General features: G+C 44.0%; 3 protein-coding genes across 7 annotated transcripts in view; all 3 read right to left on the reverse strand.

Annotated features, from left to right (window-relative positions):
• Positions 1–490: 490 nt before the first annotated feature.
• Htd2 (hydroxyacyl-thioester dehydratase type 2) lies at positions 491–1,057 on the reverse strand. The gene has a single exon (XM_023561706.2). It carries the CDS (start codon positions 1,055–1,057, stop codon positions 551–553), a length of 507 nt encoding a protein of 168 aa, XP_023417474.1. The 3' UTR covers positions 491–550.
• Positions 1,044–7,773, reverse strand: Rpp14 (ribonuclease P/MRP subunit p14). 3 transcript variants are annotated; one of them, XM_013144114.3, is made up of 6 exons: positions 7,676–7,773; positions 6,174–6,271; positions 5,993–6,077; positions 2,557–2,633; positions 1,621–1,699; positions 1,044–1,231 (listed from the first exon to the last, which is right to left on the reverse strand). In XM_013144114.3, the coding sequence occupies exons 2-6, from the start codon at positions 6,248–6,250 to the stop codon at positions 1,175–1,177; spliced, it is 375 nt and encodes a 124-aa protein (XP_012999568.1). In that variant the 5' UTR covers positions 6,251–6,271; positions 7,676–7,773; the 3' UTR covers positions 1,044–1,174. The 3 variants fall into 3 exon arrangements, with proteins under 3 accessions (XP_012999568.1, XP_003480169.1, XP_005008331.1); XM_003480121.5 differs by having other exon boundaries at positions 7,597–7,773; XM_005008274.4 differs by lacking the exon at positions 7,676–7,773 and adding an exon at positions 7,375–7,536.
• Positions 7,774–14,646: 6,873 nt separating this feature from the next.
• Positions 14,647–19,589, reverse strand: part of Abhd6 (abhydrolase domain containing 6, acylglycerol lipase) — a 39,882-nt gene continuing 34,939 nt past the window's right edge. For all 3 annotated transcript variants that reach the window (XM_013144108.3, XM_063257200.1, XM_005008271.4), the window contains one exon: positions 14,647–16,503. In XM_013144108.3, coding sequence (XP_012999562.1) covers positions 16,327–16,503 — 177 coding nt within the window. In that variant the 3' untranslated portion in view covers positions 14,647–16,326. The remainder of the gene's footprint in view (positions 16,504–19,589) is intronic.

Raw genomic sequence — 19,589 nt, forward strand, 5'->3', positions numbered from 1 at the left:
CACTTTAGACAACAATCCTGCCCAGTATGTTACCATTGCTTTATGGATGAGATAGAATGGATATTCTCTCAAGTATGCAAATGCACTCAGCTCTTGTAACAAAAGCCACCGGAAAGGCAAGTCCCAGAGAAGGGTGAGCAGCATGCCACCTTGGAGTAAAGGATCACAAATCATAATAACCCAACCCCAAAATAGCTGAGAAAAGGGTCTAGATTTACCGGTAATGGATAGGTATTCAAAGTCAGCTCGACTTCCTTCAGTAATTAAGTGCTTCCTAGTTATAAATACAGTGAGAAATCCTACATAGATATAGGGAGAGGTTAGTAAATGCAAATTAATTACACAGATGATGAAATTACACAAGATCTCAGGTCTGGGTGAAGCAGAAAGCCAACTGGAAAGTGGATTATTTGAACACCCCCTCCTCCACCTTTCCCTCTCCCTAATAAGGCTTTGAGGTCTGTCAGTCACACTTTAGACAGGCAGCAGCTCATTTCCTCAGGTGCTTCTTTAATAACAAATACACTGGTATTTGAACTTGCAGCACATTTCAGGGTTTGGGAGCTTCTGGTAGCATAACTTTAACCCAGCCTTCCATAACAGTCTTTTTACTTTCTACTACTGAACATGACACTGTGATAAAAGCAACAAAACGCTTTAGCCTTTTCACTTCTGCAGAAGCCAAAACCACTTCTCCAATATATAAAGGAGCAGGAAAGTTAATTTCTTGAGAAAGAAACACACAGCCTGGTCCCGGCATTTTAGTACCCAAGAGAGCTGAGATCAATCCATTGATCAAAACTCCATGTACAACTGTCTTTCCAAACTTGGTGTGTTTTGCAAAATCTTCATCTAGATGCAAGGGATTAACATCTCCAGTCAGTTCTGAGAAGGCAGCCACATCCCTCTGTGTGAAGGCCCTGCTGAGTTCGGCTCGGTCTCCAACTCTCACGTGCACTTGCTCAGAGTGCTGTCTGTTTAGCACTGGCCGACTCAAGCAGAACCTCCTCTGAAGCCCACCCCGCCAAAGCTGATGGCTGAGGGTCACTAGGAACATCTTCAACACACTCAAACTTCAGCTCTGGGGTCTTCAAGCCTGCTGCTGCTTTCAAAATATGGAGATGTCAAAAATACTTTCAGGAGCACAAGAAAAGTTCCTCAAATTGAAGACTATTCAATCCAATACCAGTTCCCTACTATTACCAGATAATGCAAGGAGAAAGGGAGAAACCTAGGAGAGAAAAAGAAACATTAATAACGTTAGGAAAAAATTGTACTGAAACACAGGGCAATGTAGAAACAAGCCCAGTTTTATAGGAAGAATAACATATTGGGGAAGCATCCTTAGCTAAATGAGCAGTCAGCAGCTCAGAAAGAACATACCAATGTGTAACCCCAGGCATAAGCATTAAATGAAGCTAAGCCAAATAATTCCCATACAATCGAAACTCTAAGTACTTTGGCTCACATTTCTAGAAGCAATAAAGACCTAGGTTATTCTTTTCTCTGATAGATATTAACTCTACTAGCTTTATTCAAGCAATAAAGCTAAAATCATCAACTAAAATCAAGTTTTCCACACCCAGCTTTGTTTCTAATATGTGAAGGAAAAGCTCTTACCTGAATCACTCTGAAAGCACATTTTTTGCCTTTATAGGATCCCAGAAGGGTCAAAGAGCTCCACAATTTGACCACACCACTGTGGAAAGATCATGAAAACAGTAAATAAAAGACTTCCTCCCATGTCATCTCCTTGATACTTTTCTTTGCATATTCCAGAAAGTTGATTTTTTTTTTTTTTTTTTTTTTTTTTTTTACCAGAAAACCTGATTTAAAAGAAAAAAAAAAAAATCTTAAGAGGTCAAAGCATTGGGGCTGGGGATTTAGCTCAGTGGCATAAGCGCCTGCCTTGCAAGCAGGCAGTCACGAGTTCGATTCCTGGTACCGATAAAAATACAAAAAAAAAAAAAAAAAAAAAGAGGTCAAAGCATGGTATGTCTATACATAAAATAAAATGAAATAAAGAGTATTTCTAATACAGAGTTCTCACTTTGCAACCATAACCATCAAGTAGGAAACTCCAGATTGTTTTTTTGGAGTCTTCTGGTACCAGGAATCAAACTCATGACCTCACGCTTGCCAGGCAGGTGCTTGTGCTACTGAGCTAAATCCCTGGCCCTTAGGAAACTCCAGTTTTAACCAAATCACAGCTTCTGTCTCAATAAGCCCCTGCTAGATGAATGTTGCCATTCACTTCAGTTTAAATTTCCAAGTCGCTCTCATTCAGAAAGCAACCACTTTTGTTGCTTCTCTGTCAGTCTCTCCGCCTATGCTCTGAATGGAGTGATGGCAAGCTTTTTAGAGACCGAGTCCCCAAACTGCAACCCAAAACCCACTTATTTATCACCAAAGGCCAGTCCTGCCATGAAACCTGAACACTGAGGTTTTAGTTTAGAAAAACAACTTGTGATGTCACCAGAGTGGGCTCTGCATGCCTGCTGCCGCACGCGTACCCCAGGTTCTCTGTCAGCGTACTAGCACGTTCCACTGTCATACCTGCTACACACTCTCAGGATGGCTGACAAGGTCTTCTCTTCATAGGTCAGGACGTCCAAGGGCAAGGCAGCACCAACCTACGTACAGGATTATGCTATTAGCTAACTATTATCAACATCATTCTTGAATGCTAGTGAATCCTGCCAACTCTTTGTTTTTAAGTTTTTCTTCTATAAAAAATCAGCACTTCATTTAATTACAGCTCCCTCTGCCTGGAGTGTTCCTGTACCTCTTCACATGGCTCAGCCTTCCACTCCTCTATCTTTGTTTAAATTCTTCTCTGATCCTTACACTTAGGTTCCATCTGCTTGCTGTCTTCTTCCCATACTAGACACGTACTTCCTTCTCTCTTACAATTTTTATCCTTTTGTCAATAATCGTTTAACGTATTTTCCTATGACAAGAATCAAGATCACTGGGGCCTGGGGATTTAGCTCAGCGGCATAAGTGTGCAAGTGTGCGGTCGTGAGTTCGATCCCTGGTACCGATAAAAACGAAAAAGACAAAAATAAATAAATAAATAAAAATAAAAAGAATCAAGATCACCAGCCCATGAGACAAAGGTCCCTTCTGTTTATAGCTACAGCTCTGAAACTATTATTTTATACCTGACACACATAAAGTGCACAGATCTCTTAAAAATTACAGGTTCACAGAAGATTGAAACAAATTGCAGGAGGTTTTGTACATCCTTTACTATCCCCCAATATCGGCTTGTTGCATCCCTACTATACAGAATTGAAACTAGGCCATTGGTGTCAGACCAGGCCAGAATTTGAATGTGGTCAGTTACATACGTACTCATGTTTGGACGTGTGTGTATGTGTTTTCTTACCGCACAGCTTGCTACAACCATCAAGAGAAAGAGCTGCACCAGCACCAGGCTTCCTCACTCCATCAGTTTCTCCTCCCTATCTCTAACCCTTGGCCACCACTTGTTTTTCACCACATTGTATTATTTCAAGAACACTACGCACACATATTCACTCAGTGTGTGATCGTCAGGGGAATTCTCTATCGATCTGGTTGTGTGCATCAATAATTCACTCCTTCTTATTGTAAAGTATATCCCATAATTTGAATGTACTATAGCTTATTTGCACAATAGAAGACAACGTGTGTGTTCCCAGTTTGTGGTTATTACAGATGAATCGACTATGAACATTTATGATAGGCTTTCACATGAACCTAAGTTCACATTTCTCCAGTATAAAAGCCCGGCAGTGCTACTGCTGCGGTATGCAGGCACATGCTTTGTTTATGCTGCAGAGGAGCGTGCACCACTGTGTCCCACCAGCTGTGTATGAATGATCACACTCTCCATACCCTTGCCAGCATTTAGTTACCACTGTTTTTATCTCAGTCATTCTGCTAAGCATACACTAGTGTCTCATTATATTGATGTAGTTCCCTCGGTGGCTGATCTTCAGAATATCTTTTCATGAGTTTCTATACCAATTCTCCATCCTCTTTAATGAAAAGTCTGTACATACTTTTTGCTGATTTTCTAGATGGGTTGTCTGTTTTTTTACTATTGGGTTTTGGAAGTTTTTTTATATATATTTATATATACTAGGTTTTAGTCCTTTGCCAGATACTCAGTTTGTAACTCTATCCCTCTCCCCAAACTACAGCCTATCTTTTTATCTTCTTACCAGAGCCTTTTGCAGAGTAAGTTTGTTTGTTTGTTTTTTTGTCTTTTTTGAGACGCGGTCTCGCTATGCAGTTCAGGCTGGCCTTGAGCTCACTTTGTAGCCCAGACTGGTCTCAAACTCACAATGATCTTCCCACCTCGTCTCTTTTTGTCTGTTTTTGTTTCGGATCTTTTTGGATGCTAGAGATTGAATCAAAGGCCTCCAACATGCATTTGTTTTTGTTTTTTAAAGTAATGGCAATACTTTAGTAAAAGTGAAGCGAGCAAGTGAAGCAAAGGCCAAGTAAAAGAAGAAAAGACAAGATAACACCTGGAGAAGCAGGTGGGCTGTCAGGATAAAGCAGGTGGGCTATCAGGAGGAAAGCCCTAAAGCTGCAGAGTAAGTTTCTAAAATTCTGATGAGGCACTTGGCAGATTCTGACCTGACAAAATATACAAATCAGGAAATAACTTCCTGACAATCCTGTCTTGCTGTTCTCAATTTCTGCTTTCATTCTCAAGTTAACATTGGAATAAAAAGTGATGGTTTTGCAGGAGGGCCCAACTGTTACCCTCTTGTCCTTTATAAGCATTCTCTCTTGTGGAGATTCTAGCAACAGGTTTGACTGATAAACATCTTGCAACAAGAGCTGAAAATACATCTTAGGTGGCAGCAACTTTGTTATCACAACAAAATTTCTCCTAAGAATCCTAGATAATGATCAACCAACCAGCCCACGGCATACGATGGTGAGCCATATGAGCCTCCAAATTTTGCCTCTGTTCCTTTTTTATTATAACCGCAAGTCTCTTGTCAGAAAACTTTGGCCTTCTCACTATGGCTACCCAGAGTCATTCCTTTCCTATTGCATCGTTACTCTTCTCCTTTGGTCTTTCAGGATGAGCGGCTGAACATAGTCTGATGGGCTCCCACTGAGGTCAGGCATAGGACTCGGGTAATAATTTGAAACAGGATAAAGTGCCACATCAGATTATAAAATAACAGTATCACTAAGCATACTTTTCAGATTGGCTCACAATGTTTAATAACAAGACTCTCTCACTAAAGGAAATGATATGCTATTCTGATATAAATCCCTTATCTCTTAGCCAGGCGTGGTGGCGAATGTCTATAATCCCAACACTTGAGAGGCTGAGGCAAGCAGATCCTTGCAAGTTTGAGACCAGCCTGGACTACAAAGTGAGCTCAAGGTCATCCTGAACTGCACAGGGGGAGCCTGACTCAAAAAGCAAAAAAAAAAAAAAAAAAAAAAAAAAAAGCAACTAAATACCTCCCACACATACTCAAAAATAAATACCATAACTCTTCAGGATGGGCCAAAAAAAATATCTGCAGGGTACTAGTAGCACTGTGCTAAGCAAAAACTTGCCTAACAAGTTCCTGTCAAAAAGCAAGACATAACAACAACGCTATCAAAATTCATCGTTTCTGAAAGCCTGATGTAACTTCAGGTAGTGTTTTGTTTTGTTTTTTGAGACAGGGTCTCCCTACGTAGTTCAGGCTGTCCTTGAACTATGTAGCCCAGGCTGGCCTCAAACTCCAGGTGATCCTTCTGCCTCAGCCTCCCAAATGCTGGAATTAACAGGTGTGTAACACCATGCCTGGCTCAAGTAGTTTTAAAATATTTTTTTTAAAAAAGCACGTTATGTTTTTCTTTGTGTAGGGATCAAACCAGAGCCTGGCACATGCTAAACAACTGCTCTGTGTGCTACATGGCTATATCACTTTCTCTATTTCTTACAGTGAATTTAAGGATGCTCATCTACCCAGTGCTTCCATACCTCCCCAAACAGGTCCTTTAGAGCAGAAACAAGTAGCTGTTTGAACTGTGCAACATTCAGTCCAACTCCATGATCCTGAAATTCTCTGCAACAAACATTAAAAAAAAAATACTGTTTCATTTTATTCGGAATCATTATTTTTTAAAGTAATCTAAAATAGAACTCAGGGGACTGAACTTACAGGCAGACTTTCATGTAGTGGTATTCTGAGAAATTTTTGTAAACTATTCTTTCATATGTGGCAGCTGATGCTGGCATCTTTTCCAATGTTGATCACACCTACAATAAGTCAACAGCGTTAATAATTACCAAGGTATAAGTTATCTTTCTTCCTTTTTTTTTCTCTTCCCAGTGATATGGAAAGAACCAGAGCTGGGTGCATGTTATTTTTCACATTTTGAAGGACAATTTGGCCTTATTTTTAAAAGACCTCCTGACACTGTAACTTTGCCACTTTTGGTCAAACTAAGGTCACTCATATGTTCCTATACACATACACACTTTGTTTTTTGATGTTACTGGGGACTGAACACAAGAATGGTTTACCATTTAGCTATATCCCCATCTGTTTTTATTTTCTGAGCCACAGCTGAAGATGGCATGTGATGGCCAGGCCTGCGTACCTCCCTAGAGATAAACAGCAGCTTGAGATCAATCTGCAATCAGTACCAGCTACTCTAGTGGGCCCAGACCTCTAAGTGAGTGACCAGAACATCCTAACTATACTCCCACCCTTTCCAGGCATGCCTTGCTCTATGTTAGAAGTTACAGAAACGCTAAAATTAATGATGCTTGGCTACATGTCTTGCTTCGCTACTGGATTAAATTTAGGTAGGCAACTATTCTTGTAATCCTATAGACTGATTGTAGTGTGACCCATACTGGTAGCTACCCACTTTGTGATTTTGCTGCATAAAATATTCTCTGCAGCAAATCACCTTCGGATCCTTCCTGTCTTTCAGGAGCTGCAGTAAACTTTTCCTATTGTTAACCTCTTTTGTCCTCGAATCCACTGCTTGATATCCAGACTCAAACCTGGCACATCTAACTTTTTTAACAGGTTGGGAGTCACGTCCCCAGGATAGTTCCTCTGCCTGAAACCTTTCAATGCTTCCCATTTTGTACAGTAAGGCCTAAGCCCTTACAATACGCTGCAAAGGCCTACAAGATCTGCACTTCTCTGACCTCATGTCCTGCCACTCTTCAAAACCCCTCAATCACCAGGACGGGGGGGGGGGGTGCCGGGGATCAAACTCATGACCTCACCTTATGCCTCTGAGCTAAATCCGCAGCCCCAAACCACTACTTTTTAAAAAGCTCAATCCCTTATAGATTGCTTACAACTTTTCTGGACGAACACCCTCTACTGATTTAGTGCCCACCTCGCTCCTGGTGCAAGAAACGCCCTGCACAGTCCTGCTCTGTCCTCTCAGCCAGGGTCTGCCACCAGGACTACACAAACACAGTTACGTGATCCAAGCGCACTAGCGCTTCTGTGCGTGCTCAGCACACGCAGCACGCTCCGCGCCTGCGCAATCGGCCCCACTAGTCTAACAAGAAACCAATCCCAGAACGTGGCGGCTCTCCCAAGGGCTTTTGCCTACCCGCCTTCCGTGGTATTAGCCTGGCGCCTTCCCTGACTGCCATTCGCTGAACGAATTTGCCAAAGTTTGGCAGACCCACACAGTGGCCGGAGCTTGAGGCCGGGATAGTCCTAATATGTTTGCGTCTGGCTTCGTTCTGGGGCGACCTCGGAAGCGAGGCGGGCGGGCGGATATGACGTCAGAACATGACGTCGCCCAAAGGAACCCAGAGTCCATCAGGAGCAAGCGCAGAGGCTGTCGGAGCGCAGCACCCCCTGCTGACCACTTGGAGAAAGTGTGTACCACTGCAGAGTGTGGGGCTCAAGGTACAAGTGTATGCGAGGAACCCTCATAGAAATTTATTTATTCATACATTCATTCTTTAACAATTTTATATCTAGCGTCTCTCTCTCTCTTTTTTTTTTTTTTGTGCTGACCATCGGACTCAGGGCCTCCCACATACTATGTAAGTGCTCTACCACTGAGCTACACTCCCAGCCCCAGTATCTCTGCTTTTTTGGTATCAAGCACAGGACCGTTGTCAATATTCCCATTCCTCAGCACATACTGTTGTGACCTGGAAAGATCCAGTTGGCCCTACTGCCAAATGTAAGCCAAATTTCACCTATGCGTTTACTCACTAAATACTTGTTGAGGGCCTACTATGTGCCAGGCCCTATTCTGAGTCCTGGGAACTATGGAGAATAAGACATGACTCCTGTACTCACAGAACATGTACTGTGTATTTAGTAATAAGTAATAATAATTACAGCTAATATTTATCAAGTGCTTCCTTTGGGCCAGCAGGCGCTGGACAAAAGGTTTTACATGCACTACATCTCACAGAATCCTCACAGTCCTGAGGTAGCTACTACTATGATCATGCCTGATAGGATTATTTCCAAAAGATGAAAAGTATTTCCAAAAGATGAGAAGTATAAAACAAAAAAGAGGCCTTTATTCTGAGAACACGGAGAGAGATGACTGGCACCCCCCCCCCCTAGAGTCCAGTGATCTCTCCAGCGGACACGTGGCTTGGGGGGTATGTAAGTGGCCTCCTTTGGGGTGGAACCTAAGTGGGGGGGAGATAGTGGCTTCCTGGTTCAGGTTAGTGTCCGGCCTGGGCCAAAAGCCTTTCAATGCCCACTTCACAGAAGTAGAACTGAGGCACAGGGAGAGGCTAAGTTATTTGTCCCAAGTCACACAGTTGTAAGTGGTGGAACAGGCTGATTCAGGCTGGCACTCTCCACACTGCAACTTGTTATAACCACTAAGGCAGGCATGGTAATCCCAGCACTTGAGAGACTGAAGTAAGAAGATCGCTATCAGTTTGAGGCTATCCTGGACTACATAGTGAGTGGAAAAGGAACTGTGGAAGTCACTTGAGGACAAGGTCTTGTCTGTGATGGCTTCTGCTGCATTCCAATCCCTGACACCCATGTATTTCCTGAATGCATGTGCTGCTTCAGCATGGACTGGGGGAGGTGAGTGGGGAACCTTCTCCCTCATTTCATTTTTTAAAGCCCCACTGCTATGGAATGGTTAGCCCTTGCCCTTAGCCATAGTTTGCTAGTCCTGCGGTTCTGCTTCCTTTCCTTCTCCCTTCAAAGACAGGAGACATTGTTCCAGTTGGAACAATGGGGAGGTAATCAACACAGACCCTAGACATTGTCATTTTATTTCTCAACAAAGCCTGGATTTTGAAAGCTACCGTAACTCACTTTGAATCCATCCTTTGCTACCTATCACCTATCTGGGCTCTTACCATGAAGAGATCCTCGGTCTCTACCTCACAGAGTTTTGAGGAAAACATAACTGATAGTGTAAGGTGTCTGGCAAAGTCATCCAGCCACGCTGTAGCCCAGAAAAAACAGAGCTTATACATTTTGGGCTTCAACAGCCTTGGTAAGTTTTTAGTCAAAAATGAAAAGAAAGTACCTTCCTAACCACCTGAATTCTCATAATACATTGTTTAATTTAGTTGAGTATAAGAGATATTTTGGCATAGTAAAAACACTGGTTAACTTTTATTTTTCAACTGAACCTTATTTACTTTGTACTAGAGATTGAACTCAAGACCTTCAAACTGAACTACATCTCCAGCCTGGCTATTTATTTATTATTTATTTAATTTTGAGACAGGGTCTTTCTAAGTCACTGAATTGCCAGAGTATGATTGAATGTGTTATCCTCTTACCCCCAGAGTCTGAGATTACAGACATGGACAACCATGTCTGGATTTAATTTTTATTTCTGGAATGGGTATTATAGGCTAATAGCATATTTCAAAGGATACAAAGGGATAAGCAATGAAAAGTAAGTTCTTTTTTCACCTCTTCCGCAGCCAACCTCCTCTCTCCATGATATTGGTTACATGTCTCCAGTAGTATGGTATGGGGGCTTTTCCTTCTTTAAAATGCAGCATAGGGGCTGGGGATTTAGCTCAGCGGCATAAGCGCCTGCCTTGCAAGCAGCCAGTCGTGAGTTCGATCCCCGGTACCGATAAAAACGAAAAAGACCAAAAAAAATAAATAAATAAATAAAAAAAAAATAAAATGCAGCATAATATCACTTTACATCAAAACACACAAAACAGCCTAGCATGGTAACACATGCCTGTAATCCCAGCAACTGGGAAACCGAGGCAGAAGGATTGCTACGAGTTTGCGATCAAAAAACAAAAACATTATGTGGAGTCAGTTGGCTTTTGAGGGGCACTGTGGAGCTCTCTGTCTCTCTTACTAAAAGCAAATTTGTTGGAGTAGATCTGGGTTAATGTCCCTGGAAAATATGGCAGCCAAGGAGTTAAATCCATACCTTTTCCACCTCTGTAGTATGGCTGCTAACTGCTGCCACATGGATGCTGCTGACATTAAGAGCTTTCTTGACTCGGGGAAGAAAAGGCAAGAGAGGGACCCAATAGGAATTCTAGTCCCACAGTTCAGTGGGAACTGTGCTGCCATCGTGAAGATGGGACAAGGGACACGAAATCACCAGAAGCAGAAGGGTATGGAACAGTAGTCAACTGCTTCCAGTTAGGGAGACCTGTGAAGTGCCAGATTGCTTGCCCATGTTACCCCATGGACTGCACTGTCACTGTCATTACCACCTTTCAGAGATGAAGATAGTTAAGCCCAAAGAGGTGGTCTCTTTGAGGTGGAGAGAGGACTCACTCCTCCCATGGGGATGACCAGGCTGAGAGTGGCTCCTTGAGGCCACCCTGAGCACCATCTCCAAACCTAAAAATCACTCGGTCTGTGGTTAGAAGGGGCCAGCTCATGTGAAACCTGCTTGGAGGAGGGGACGCAGCAGTGGAGGCAGCTTACCAAAGGTGAGGTCAACCACACACTGCCCGCAGGCAGACTCCCAGGCATCTGTAGAGTGCCAGTGGTACCCTTAAAGCATATCTGAAAATGAAAATCTTACCGCTCATGCTGTATTTCCTGGAACCCTAGGAGGCAGGAGGAGGGGGATAACCCTTTAGGCTCCAGGCAATTTGTGAGCTGCCGGCAGCCAACACACACAGCAGGAGGCAGAGGGCAGCAGTCAGTAGGGGTATCTAGAAGGACGTGGTCAGTACCTCCTGCAGGCAGGGACTCTGGGGACAGCTCACTAAGGGCTCATAAGGACTGGAAGCTCTGACCAGTCAGGTGCAAATCACCCAGAAGAGCAGCAGGACTACCTGATTCTCACTTAGAGGCCTCCTGCAGTCCTCCGCCAGCCCCTGGAGGATGTCTGCCCCACTGGGGCCTCCTCCTGCTGGGGTGGGGCTGGAGTGTCAACGCCTCGCCCGGCATTTCCTAAATGCACATGAGTGATGGAGAAAACTTGCCTTAGAAGTGGCTTAGAAATCTGTCCTCTAAGAAAAACCTCCATGACCCCAGGAAGGGAGAATCTCGGGAGAAGGTAATCACCCTGTAATTAAGCAGATTATTTCTGGAGGGCTGTAGATTCTTTTTTAAAGTTCAGAAATTCTCTCCTAGGGGGCTGGAGATTTAGCTCAGTGGCATAAGTGCCTGCCTTGCAAGCAGGCAGTCGTGAGTTCGATCCCCGGTACCGATAAAAAGGAAAAAAAAACAAAAACAAAACAAAACAAAAAAACAACAACAAAAAAGAAATTCTCTCCTAGGTGCTTAGAGAGGTTTCTACACTTTCTCTGGAGGATCCTGCCTGTCAGTTACAGGAATGGGGATCTATAGATTAGACCTAGAGGAACCCCAAGACGTGGAGGGAAGTGAAAAGAGTGGGGAGGGACAGCAGTGTGACTCCATGGCCACAAGAAACAAATCCACAACCACCACGTGCAGGGCCCCCTCTGTTTATAGGTATGTGTGTGCGTATGCGGGTGTCCACACTTCCCAGGGGACCAATGATGGGAGAAGGGGACCCTGTGCAGAGGGCACAGGAGACTCCCTTCTTTTTTGTATGAGTTTTAAAGTGACAGCACCATTTTTGTAACACTGATGATTAGTAAGTAAAGAATTTAGGACCTACTGATAGGCACAAGAGGGAGCTGTAGCACACACCCATCTGGGAGCCCACTCCTTCTTCCTCCTTAGAAAACCCAGCTCTTCCTCCGTGCACTGTCCAGAGCCAAGCTGAACTAAAACCGAGAACACAGCCTTCTATCTTTTTTATTTATTTTTAGCCACAATGAAGGAGGGAGGGTAAGAAAATAAGAAGGAAAAAATAAGGGAAAAAAATCTGGAAATTACATCTTTTTCTGGCAGCAGCACTTAATCAGCTCTTGCCCAATTACTGTAGCCATGCATGCACTGCCCACAGAAATATGGATGTTGCTGGGCATGGTGGTGCACACCTGTAACCCCAGCACTCGGGCGGCTGAGGTCGGAGGATTATTGCAAGTTTAAGACCAGCCTGTCTACATAGTGAATTTCAGGCCAGCCTAAATTACAGAGCAAGACCTTGTCTTGAAACACACACACACACACACAACCAAAAAGTAATAAGTAAATAAAAGGAAGGAAGGAAGAAAAGTATGGATATGTTTGATCCTGTGGGGTAGCAGGAGTGTTACATGGCAAGTGATGTAAATACCCTGATCCCTTTCTGAATGGGAGCTTTCTGAATTTGGTTTACGACTGGCCCTGAGGGCTGGGTGAGGGATGGGGACAGAAGCTCACTTTAATGTCTCATGGTGGCGGTTTGTCCTCCAGTGACAATCATCATTCTTACAGCTAGCCTTGGCTGGGGTCACTGAACTGTCAAGAGTTCTTCATTCTTTCATGCCCAGTGAAGCACCTGCCTCCTAGGGAGAGCCTGAGGTCGCTGTTCACTACCTCGAGGGTTTAGAACCAAACATGACCCGAGAAATCATAAAGGAAGGGAAGGTTCCTTGAGGAGCTGAAAGGGGCTATATCTTGCTGAAGGGAAGGCCAACCAGCCAGATGTCCTCTGCCTCTCCCAGACGAGGCCAGCCAAGACCCTCGATGCCACAATGGGCACAGGAAGTCCTGAGAGCAGTGACACTGGGCCACAGAGCAGTGTCAGACCAGCATCCCTAGCACTGTAACCCTGTGGTCCTGATCTCTGCAGGTTCAGGGCGTCTCCGCTACACCATCTAAGACCATTCTCACCCTCTCAGAAAACTCCTCCCAATAGCTGAGAAAGTTGCCTGTGGTTAAAAGGGCAACACTGGAAGAGAGAAGGGCTCACTAAGGCTTCCAACTATGAGAGGGAGTGCGTCTGTGTGCACCTCTGTGTGTAGCTGACCCGGAGAGGCAGACAGGCATAACAAAGTGACTAGAATGGTTAGATGTAGGCCTCTGACCCAGCCAGATAGACATCCAATCACCAGCATTTTCTGGGAACTTCCTCTGGGTAAGCTGCAGAGGAGCTCAGACAGAAGGGACAGCACGCAGTACTATCAAACTGATGCATGTTATACTGGTCACTGCTGGTGTCACTCACCCTTCTGGGCAAGATGCTGAGACTGACAAACTGAAATCTAGTCACTATCTCTTCCTTGGCTTTTTCAGCATCTGCCAACAGGGTCCATCCAACAACAGCCAGGAAGTCCCCAACTTTGAGCAGTACTATCAAGAGCCTAGTTGTGATTCTTGGGGTTTTCCATTGTTACTTCAGACATTTTTGGCAGTTTTTGAGGGAAAGTTGAGAGGAATGACCCCTTTCTTCTTTCCAGAACTGTCATCAAAGACACACAGGACAGTGGAGTCTTATATGCGACCAGCTAACCAGCAGTAACCAGCAAGTTAGTTATAAGCACAGGGGCAAGCAGTGGGTTTAAGGGTCTCCCCACTATGGGGAGAAGGACTTGGAGGGGCATGGGAGAACCTTGAAGACCTACTTAAGTTTACCAAAAATAACTCTCATAGTCTCTGCTTATGACTGATAAGCAAGGTTTTCTGCTGACAATAGAGGGGGTATGAGCCATATCCTGTAGAGTCCTGCGCACTGTCCTTCAGGGCTGGGCTGGTCAGCACACGCCCTACTTCAAGTACCCTGCCATATGTACAGCAACTGAGAGCCTAAGAATTCCTGCACTCTGCAGGGCTCCTCACCTGAGAGACTAACCCAGATCTGGATCCAGTGGATTAGGGTCCAGTGATCCCAAGGAATCCACTGTTCCCCACCCACACCCACTAAGAATGACTGACTTCCTCTCCCATGAAGCTCAAACTGCTGGGGAGTACAGGTGATCACAAGTAAAACATCTGTGATTTTATTTTCTATTCTGCTGATTTTTGATTCCATCTGTTCCATTTTTCTCTGGCTTCACTTACTATTTCTCTTCCAGCTTGTTGAGATAGAAGCCCCATTTATTGCTTTTCGGCACACACGCTGCTTTAGCTGCATCCCTAAAGATTGATGTCACATCTTCATATCTTATTGTTTTTAAAATCCATCCCACTTATCTCTTATAAATTAAAATACTCAATACAATTGTTGTTTAATTTTCATTTAAACTATAAAGTTCATCTTTATTTGCAGAACTATGTGGCTATGGGCTGTAAAAAGATTTGAAGAATTGATTCTGGGAAGATTAGAGCTCTTAAATGCAAAAGAAGAGAGTCAAAAGGAATGCAATAGTTTGATGACTTCTGGTTTTGATATATTTCAGTTGAATAAAACCTGCAAGATGATTTTTGGGGGGAGGACACTGAAGTTTGAATCCAAGTCACTGAGCTACATTCTCAATCTTTTATTTACATTTTTTTGAGACAAGATCTTGCTAAGTCACTAAGTTCCTCCCTGGGCTCGAACTTGTGAACCTCTTGCCCTAGCCACCCAGGGTGCTTGGATCATAGGTGTGAGCTACCACACTCACCTATAAACATGATTTCTTAAAATGAAACTAACTTATAAGCAAAAGCTTGCAACACCTGTACAACACATCTTCATTTGTATTTTTACTTTGTAAAGCTGACAACTGAACCCACAGCCGTGCACATGCCAGGCAAGTGCTCTGCCCCTGAGCCACATGCCCAGCCTGAAAGCCTTACTTTTTTATTTATTTATTTTTTTTCCACAGCTCCACTTGGGGGCCAAAGAAAGGCTTACTTTTAAAAACACATTTTAAAGTTAATAGAAAATCTACCAACATTGTACTTAACTAGGAGCTCCAAAGTAGGAACCATCTAAAAGTTGCTGATCTAGACTTACTAAAACTTATTTCACATCCTTGTGGTCACTTTTACAGCTGTTTAGACTTATTTTCAATCACATTACTGTTCACAGAATTCACAGAATTCATTAACAAGTTAGTATGTTACATCCAAGGGTTTTCAGGAGCACAGCAAAATAGGAAAGAGGCCTACAAGCTGCTTTAGTGTGGAACTCAAATCAGATTATTTAGATAGATGTCTAGAGTGTTATTGCTTTATTAGTCCTATATATATATATATTTTTTTTTTTTTTTTGGTACCAGGGATCGAACTCACAACCTTGTGCTTACAAGGCAGGCACTTATGCCACTGAGCTAAATTCCTGGCCCTTATTAGTCCTATTTTAAAATATAATGATTCGTAGGAAACCCAACCTATCTGGTGTTCCCCACTCTGCATCCAGGTTCCCTCAGCACAGCTGACTCATGAGCGCCAACTCATCCACCCAAGCATCTTGCTGCCTAGACAGTTCCAGGGCAGGTCTCTCCAGAGCAGTGTTCATACATACATGCTCTAACAATGGGAAAAGGCAGGCACCGCTCTCGCAATCTGCCGTCTTCCTCCGTGGTTCTGTGGTTGACAGACTGTGTTTACATATGGACCTCTGCGCAAAACTTATTTAAATGAGACCTAAGGGAGGGGAGCAGTGACTGAGGACCGCGCTCCTACAGAAGCCATTGGCCATGCACGGGAATATGCCTGAAGCAACGAAAACATCTCACATCTCAGTGTGCAGGGAATGTCTTAAAAGAAAACGTCCTTGATGATCATGGTTCAGGGTGGCCGCTCAGCACAAACTTGTCAGTGACACAAACTTGAAGACTTCTCGGGAGATTTCAGGCCTGGGTTTTCTTATTTTGTTCCAAGTGAGTTTCCACATTGAGAAAAAGATCTTGGAGATTTCCAGATCTTGGGAAAAAGATCTGGGGATGCTGAAGCTCTGTGGAACCAAGAGGAAGGGGAAGAGGAATGGGAACTGGGTTCCTCAGGGATGCTGGCACACCGCTGCATTTGGGGCAGGATCCCTGAGAGTGGTTGGTGGCCGCATCAGGTTTTGGGGACAGGTGCGGATGCTGTGTGCAGAATGCAAGCTGCTGTTTGGGTATCAGTCCAGTTTCTTGTTGTTGTCTGTGTTGTGCACAAAAGCTAAAAAGTCGGTGATGAGCTTGGCTGTCTTCCTGGGTCTCTCCATGACCACTGAATGCCCACAGTTTTCCAGAAGTTCCACCTGGCAGTTGTTGATTGACTTGGCCAGTATGTCTGCTCCAGACACATCAAGTACCTATCAGGACAGAGAAGGAATCAGACAACACACAAAGGTTTAGATATCTCAATTGTACTCTGAGTAGAATTTCCACCAAAGCCTGGCAAGGGTCAGGCAGCTAGGGTGAATTTAGGGACCAAGCCACCTTGCTGTTTGGGTTTGTGACTCTTGTGAGAGTGTCCAGCATGGCTCCTGTTTCATTCTGTAACTTAGTACCAGGAAAGTGACACTGCTTCCAGCAATGTCAAGGTGGAAAACACAGTACCCAGTCCCTGACTGTAAGGAGTCACAGCGTGGTGGAGAGCAGACAGGTCAAAAGACTTCTATGTATCAGGAACTCTGCTGGGGGCGGGGGAACCCTGCATGTGAGAAAGCACAGGAGAGAGGCATGGAAGGAGAAGATATCATTTATAAGTGTTGGGAGAGCCAAGAGGATGTCATGAAAAGAACCAGAGAACTGGACAAGCAAAAGACCATAAAATAGAGGCCCACTGAAGCCTCTGATATTGGGCCTCTACCCAGGCATGCTGAACAAAACATAAAGAAGCTGATTGTATTTGTACAATTGGGCTCTTCCTCTGAAGTAAAATAGACTTCAGAGTCCAGGAAGAAATTCTGCACATGGGGCTGAGGCCAGCTGTCAGAGACAGGGGGCATGTGGGATGGAACATCTGTCCTGTGATAAGACAATGACCACTTGCATATGCATTATCTCATTTGTGCCTCACTCCTGCCCCAGATGATAGTGGGGTACCTGTTGGGGCTGGGCAGCTTGCTTTTGGCCACAGCTACTAAAGGGTTTCAACACAGACTGCCTGACTGCAAGGCCAGTGCTTCTATTGCTGCACTGTTTCCACAGGACTGTGGGTGATGACCTCCTCCCTGCTGGTCCCCTGGTGCCCCAAATCATCTCTAAGATCTTTATGAGGAAGAAAGGCTTTCATTGTTCTGGTCATCATCTCTAGTCAGGTGACTCTTTGCTGGCAGAGTCTGGATCCTGCTTCTGTGACTCAGGCACACACACCCTCTTTCAGTCACTTGGCTATGAAGGAGGGGCATGTGCGATCCCCTCCTCTCCTTATCCCCATTCCTGTGCTGGGCTAAGCCGACTGACCTGAGACCACATTCCCCCATTAAGACACACATGGTGACCACATGGCTCGTTTCTCCTCCCAGGCTCTCTGGCCTGGGCCATCTGTGACCGCAGCATGAACCAATTCCTGCCTTTGTTTTCATCATCATGATGGCTTTCACTTGGGGGTCCCCCAAAAGTTCATGTATTGGAAACTTTATGCCCCTTCCCTTGAGAATAGATTAACAAATTAATGACAGCTTTGTCCTCACCACTGGACTGCTGTCACTGTCATGTACGTGCGCATTCGTGAAAGAGACTTTATTAAAAGTTAGCTGTGTGGCATGCTTGCTCTGGGTGCGCGTGTGCCCTCCAGGCATTATGCAGTAAGTAGTAGCAAGGTCCTCCCTAGGTACTGAGCAGATGCTGTCCTCCTGGTAGATTTTCCATTCTCTAAAACTGAGCCAAATAAAGTTCTGGTCTTTTATACATTACCAAGCCCCAGGTATTTTGTTGTAGCAACAGAAAGCAAACCAAGACAGGGAAAAGCTCCCTTTGAATGTCTTTTTCTCACAACATTCAATAGCACAGGACTCCTTCAAAGCCTTTAACAGACACTGTGGTTGTATGTGTACTGTGGGCCTTACAAAGTCTTTGTTTATCACTGCCTCCTCTTGCTTTAAACTTTATGAAAAACTTCCAGTAGGACGTTTTTTCTAAAAAAAATTACAAATAGAAAAGGAGCCTGTGCAAGTATAAATGACTATTTCTTTGGAGGGACTCTCTGGGAGGAACTGTGAATACCACAGATCCATAGGTTGAAACCTCCAGCTCTGGTACCTCAGAAGTGACTTTGTTTGGAAACAGAGACACTGCAGATGTAATCAGTTAAGATGAAGGCATACTGCAGTAGGACGGGTCCTAGAATGTCACTGATGCTTATAAACATGGGAAATGTGGGCAGAGTGCCAGGGATGCACAGAGCACAGTCCCTGTGGAGATGAGCAGCAGAGGTTGCCAGCACGCGCTGGAAGCCAGGCGTGAGGCACAGAGGAGATTCGCCCTCTTACTCTCAGAAAACCACCAACCCCACTGACACTCTGATTTTAGACTTCCAGCCTCTACAACCACAAGCAATACATTTTTCTTGTTTAAGCCACCCAGCTGTGGTACTGTTGTGGGAGCCCCACTAAACTAATATGGGACCATCTGCTAAGACCTATTAAAACCTTAAATATACGTGTTCTCTCCTTAGTAAATGGTGCTGGAAAAACTGGCTCTACACATGCTGAAGATTCACCCTGCACTAAGCTAAAACCAGAATGGATCTAAGATCTTAATATTAAAACAGAAACATTAAGACAAAAAAAAAAGGGGGGGGGCTGGGGATTTAGCTCAGCGGCATAAGTGCCTGCCTTGCAAGCAGGCAGTCCTGAGTTCGATCCCTGGTACTGGTAAAAAGGAAAAAGACAAACAAACAAACAAACAAAAAAAAACCCAGAAACATTAAATCTCCTGGAAGATAAGAGTACCTAAAACTCTTGGAGACATTGGTGTAAGCAAAGACTTTATGAACAAAACTCCTATTGCAAAGGAACTATCACAAAGAATCAACAGCTGGGATCTTATCCTACTGAAAAGCTTTTGCACAGCAAGAATTAAGAGACAACCCACAATGTGGGAGAAAATGTTTGCGAGGTGTACCTTAGACAAAGGATTACTACTGAGAACACATAAAGAACTAAAAAAAAATCAGTCCTCCCAGATTTAAAAACAATCTACAAATGGGCATCTGAGATGAATACATACTTCTCAGATGAAGAAATACAAACAGCAAATGAATGAAAAAATGTTCATTATCACTGGTCATTTGAGAGGTGCAAATTAAAACAACACTGAGATATCATCTCACTCTAGAAAGAATGGCTAACAGCAAGAAATTAACCAATAACAAATGCTGGCAGGGCTGTGGGGAAAAAGGAACGCTTTTCCACTGTTGATGGGAGTGTAGCATGTGCAGCCACTCTGGAAA

Source organism: Cavia porcellus, unplaced genomic scaffold (assembly GCF_034190915.1).
Source record: "Cavia porcellus strain 051 isolate PalLab524CR breed Dunkin Hartley unplaced genomic scaffold, mCavPor4.1 scaffold_10, whole genome shotgun sequence".
Classification (NCBI taxonomy): Eukaryota; Metazoa; Chordata; class Mammalia; order Rodentia; family Caviidae; genus Cavia; species Cavia porcellus.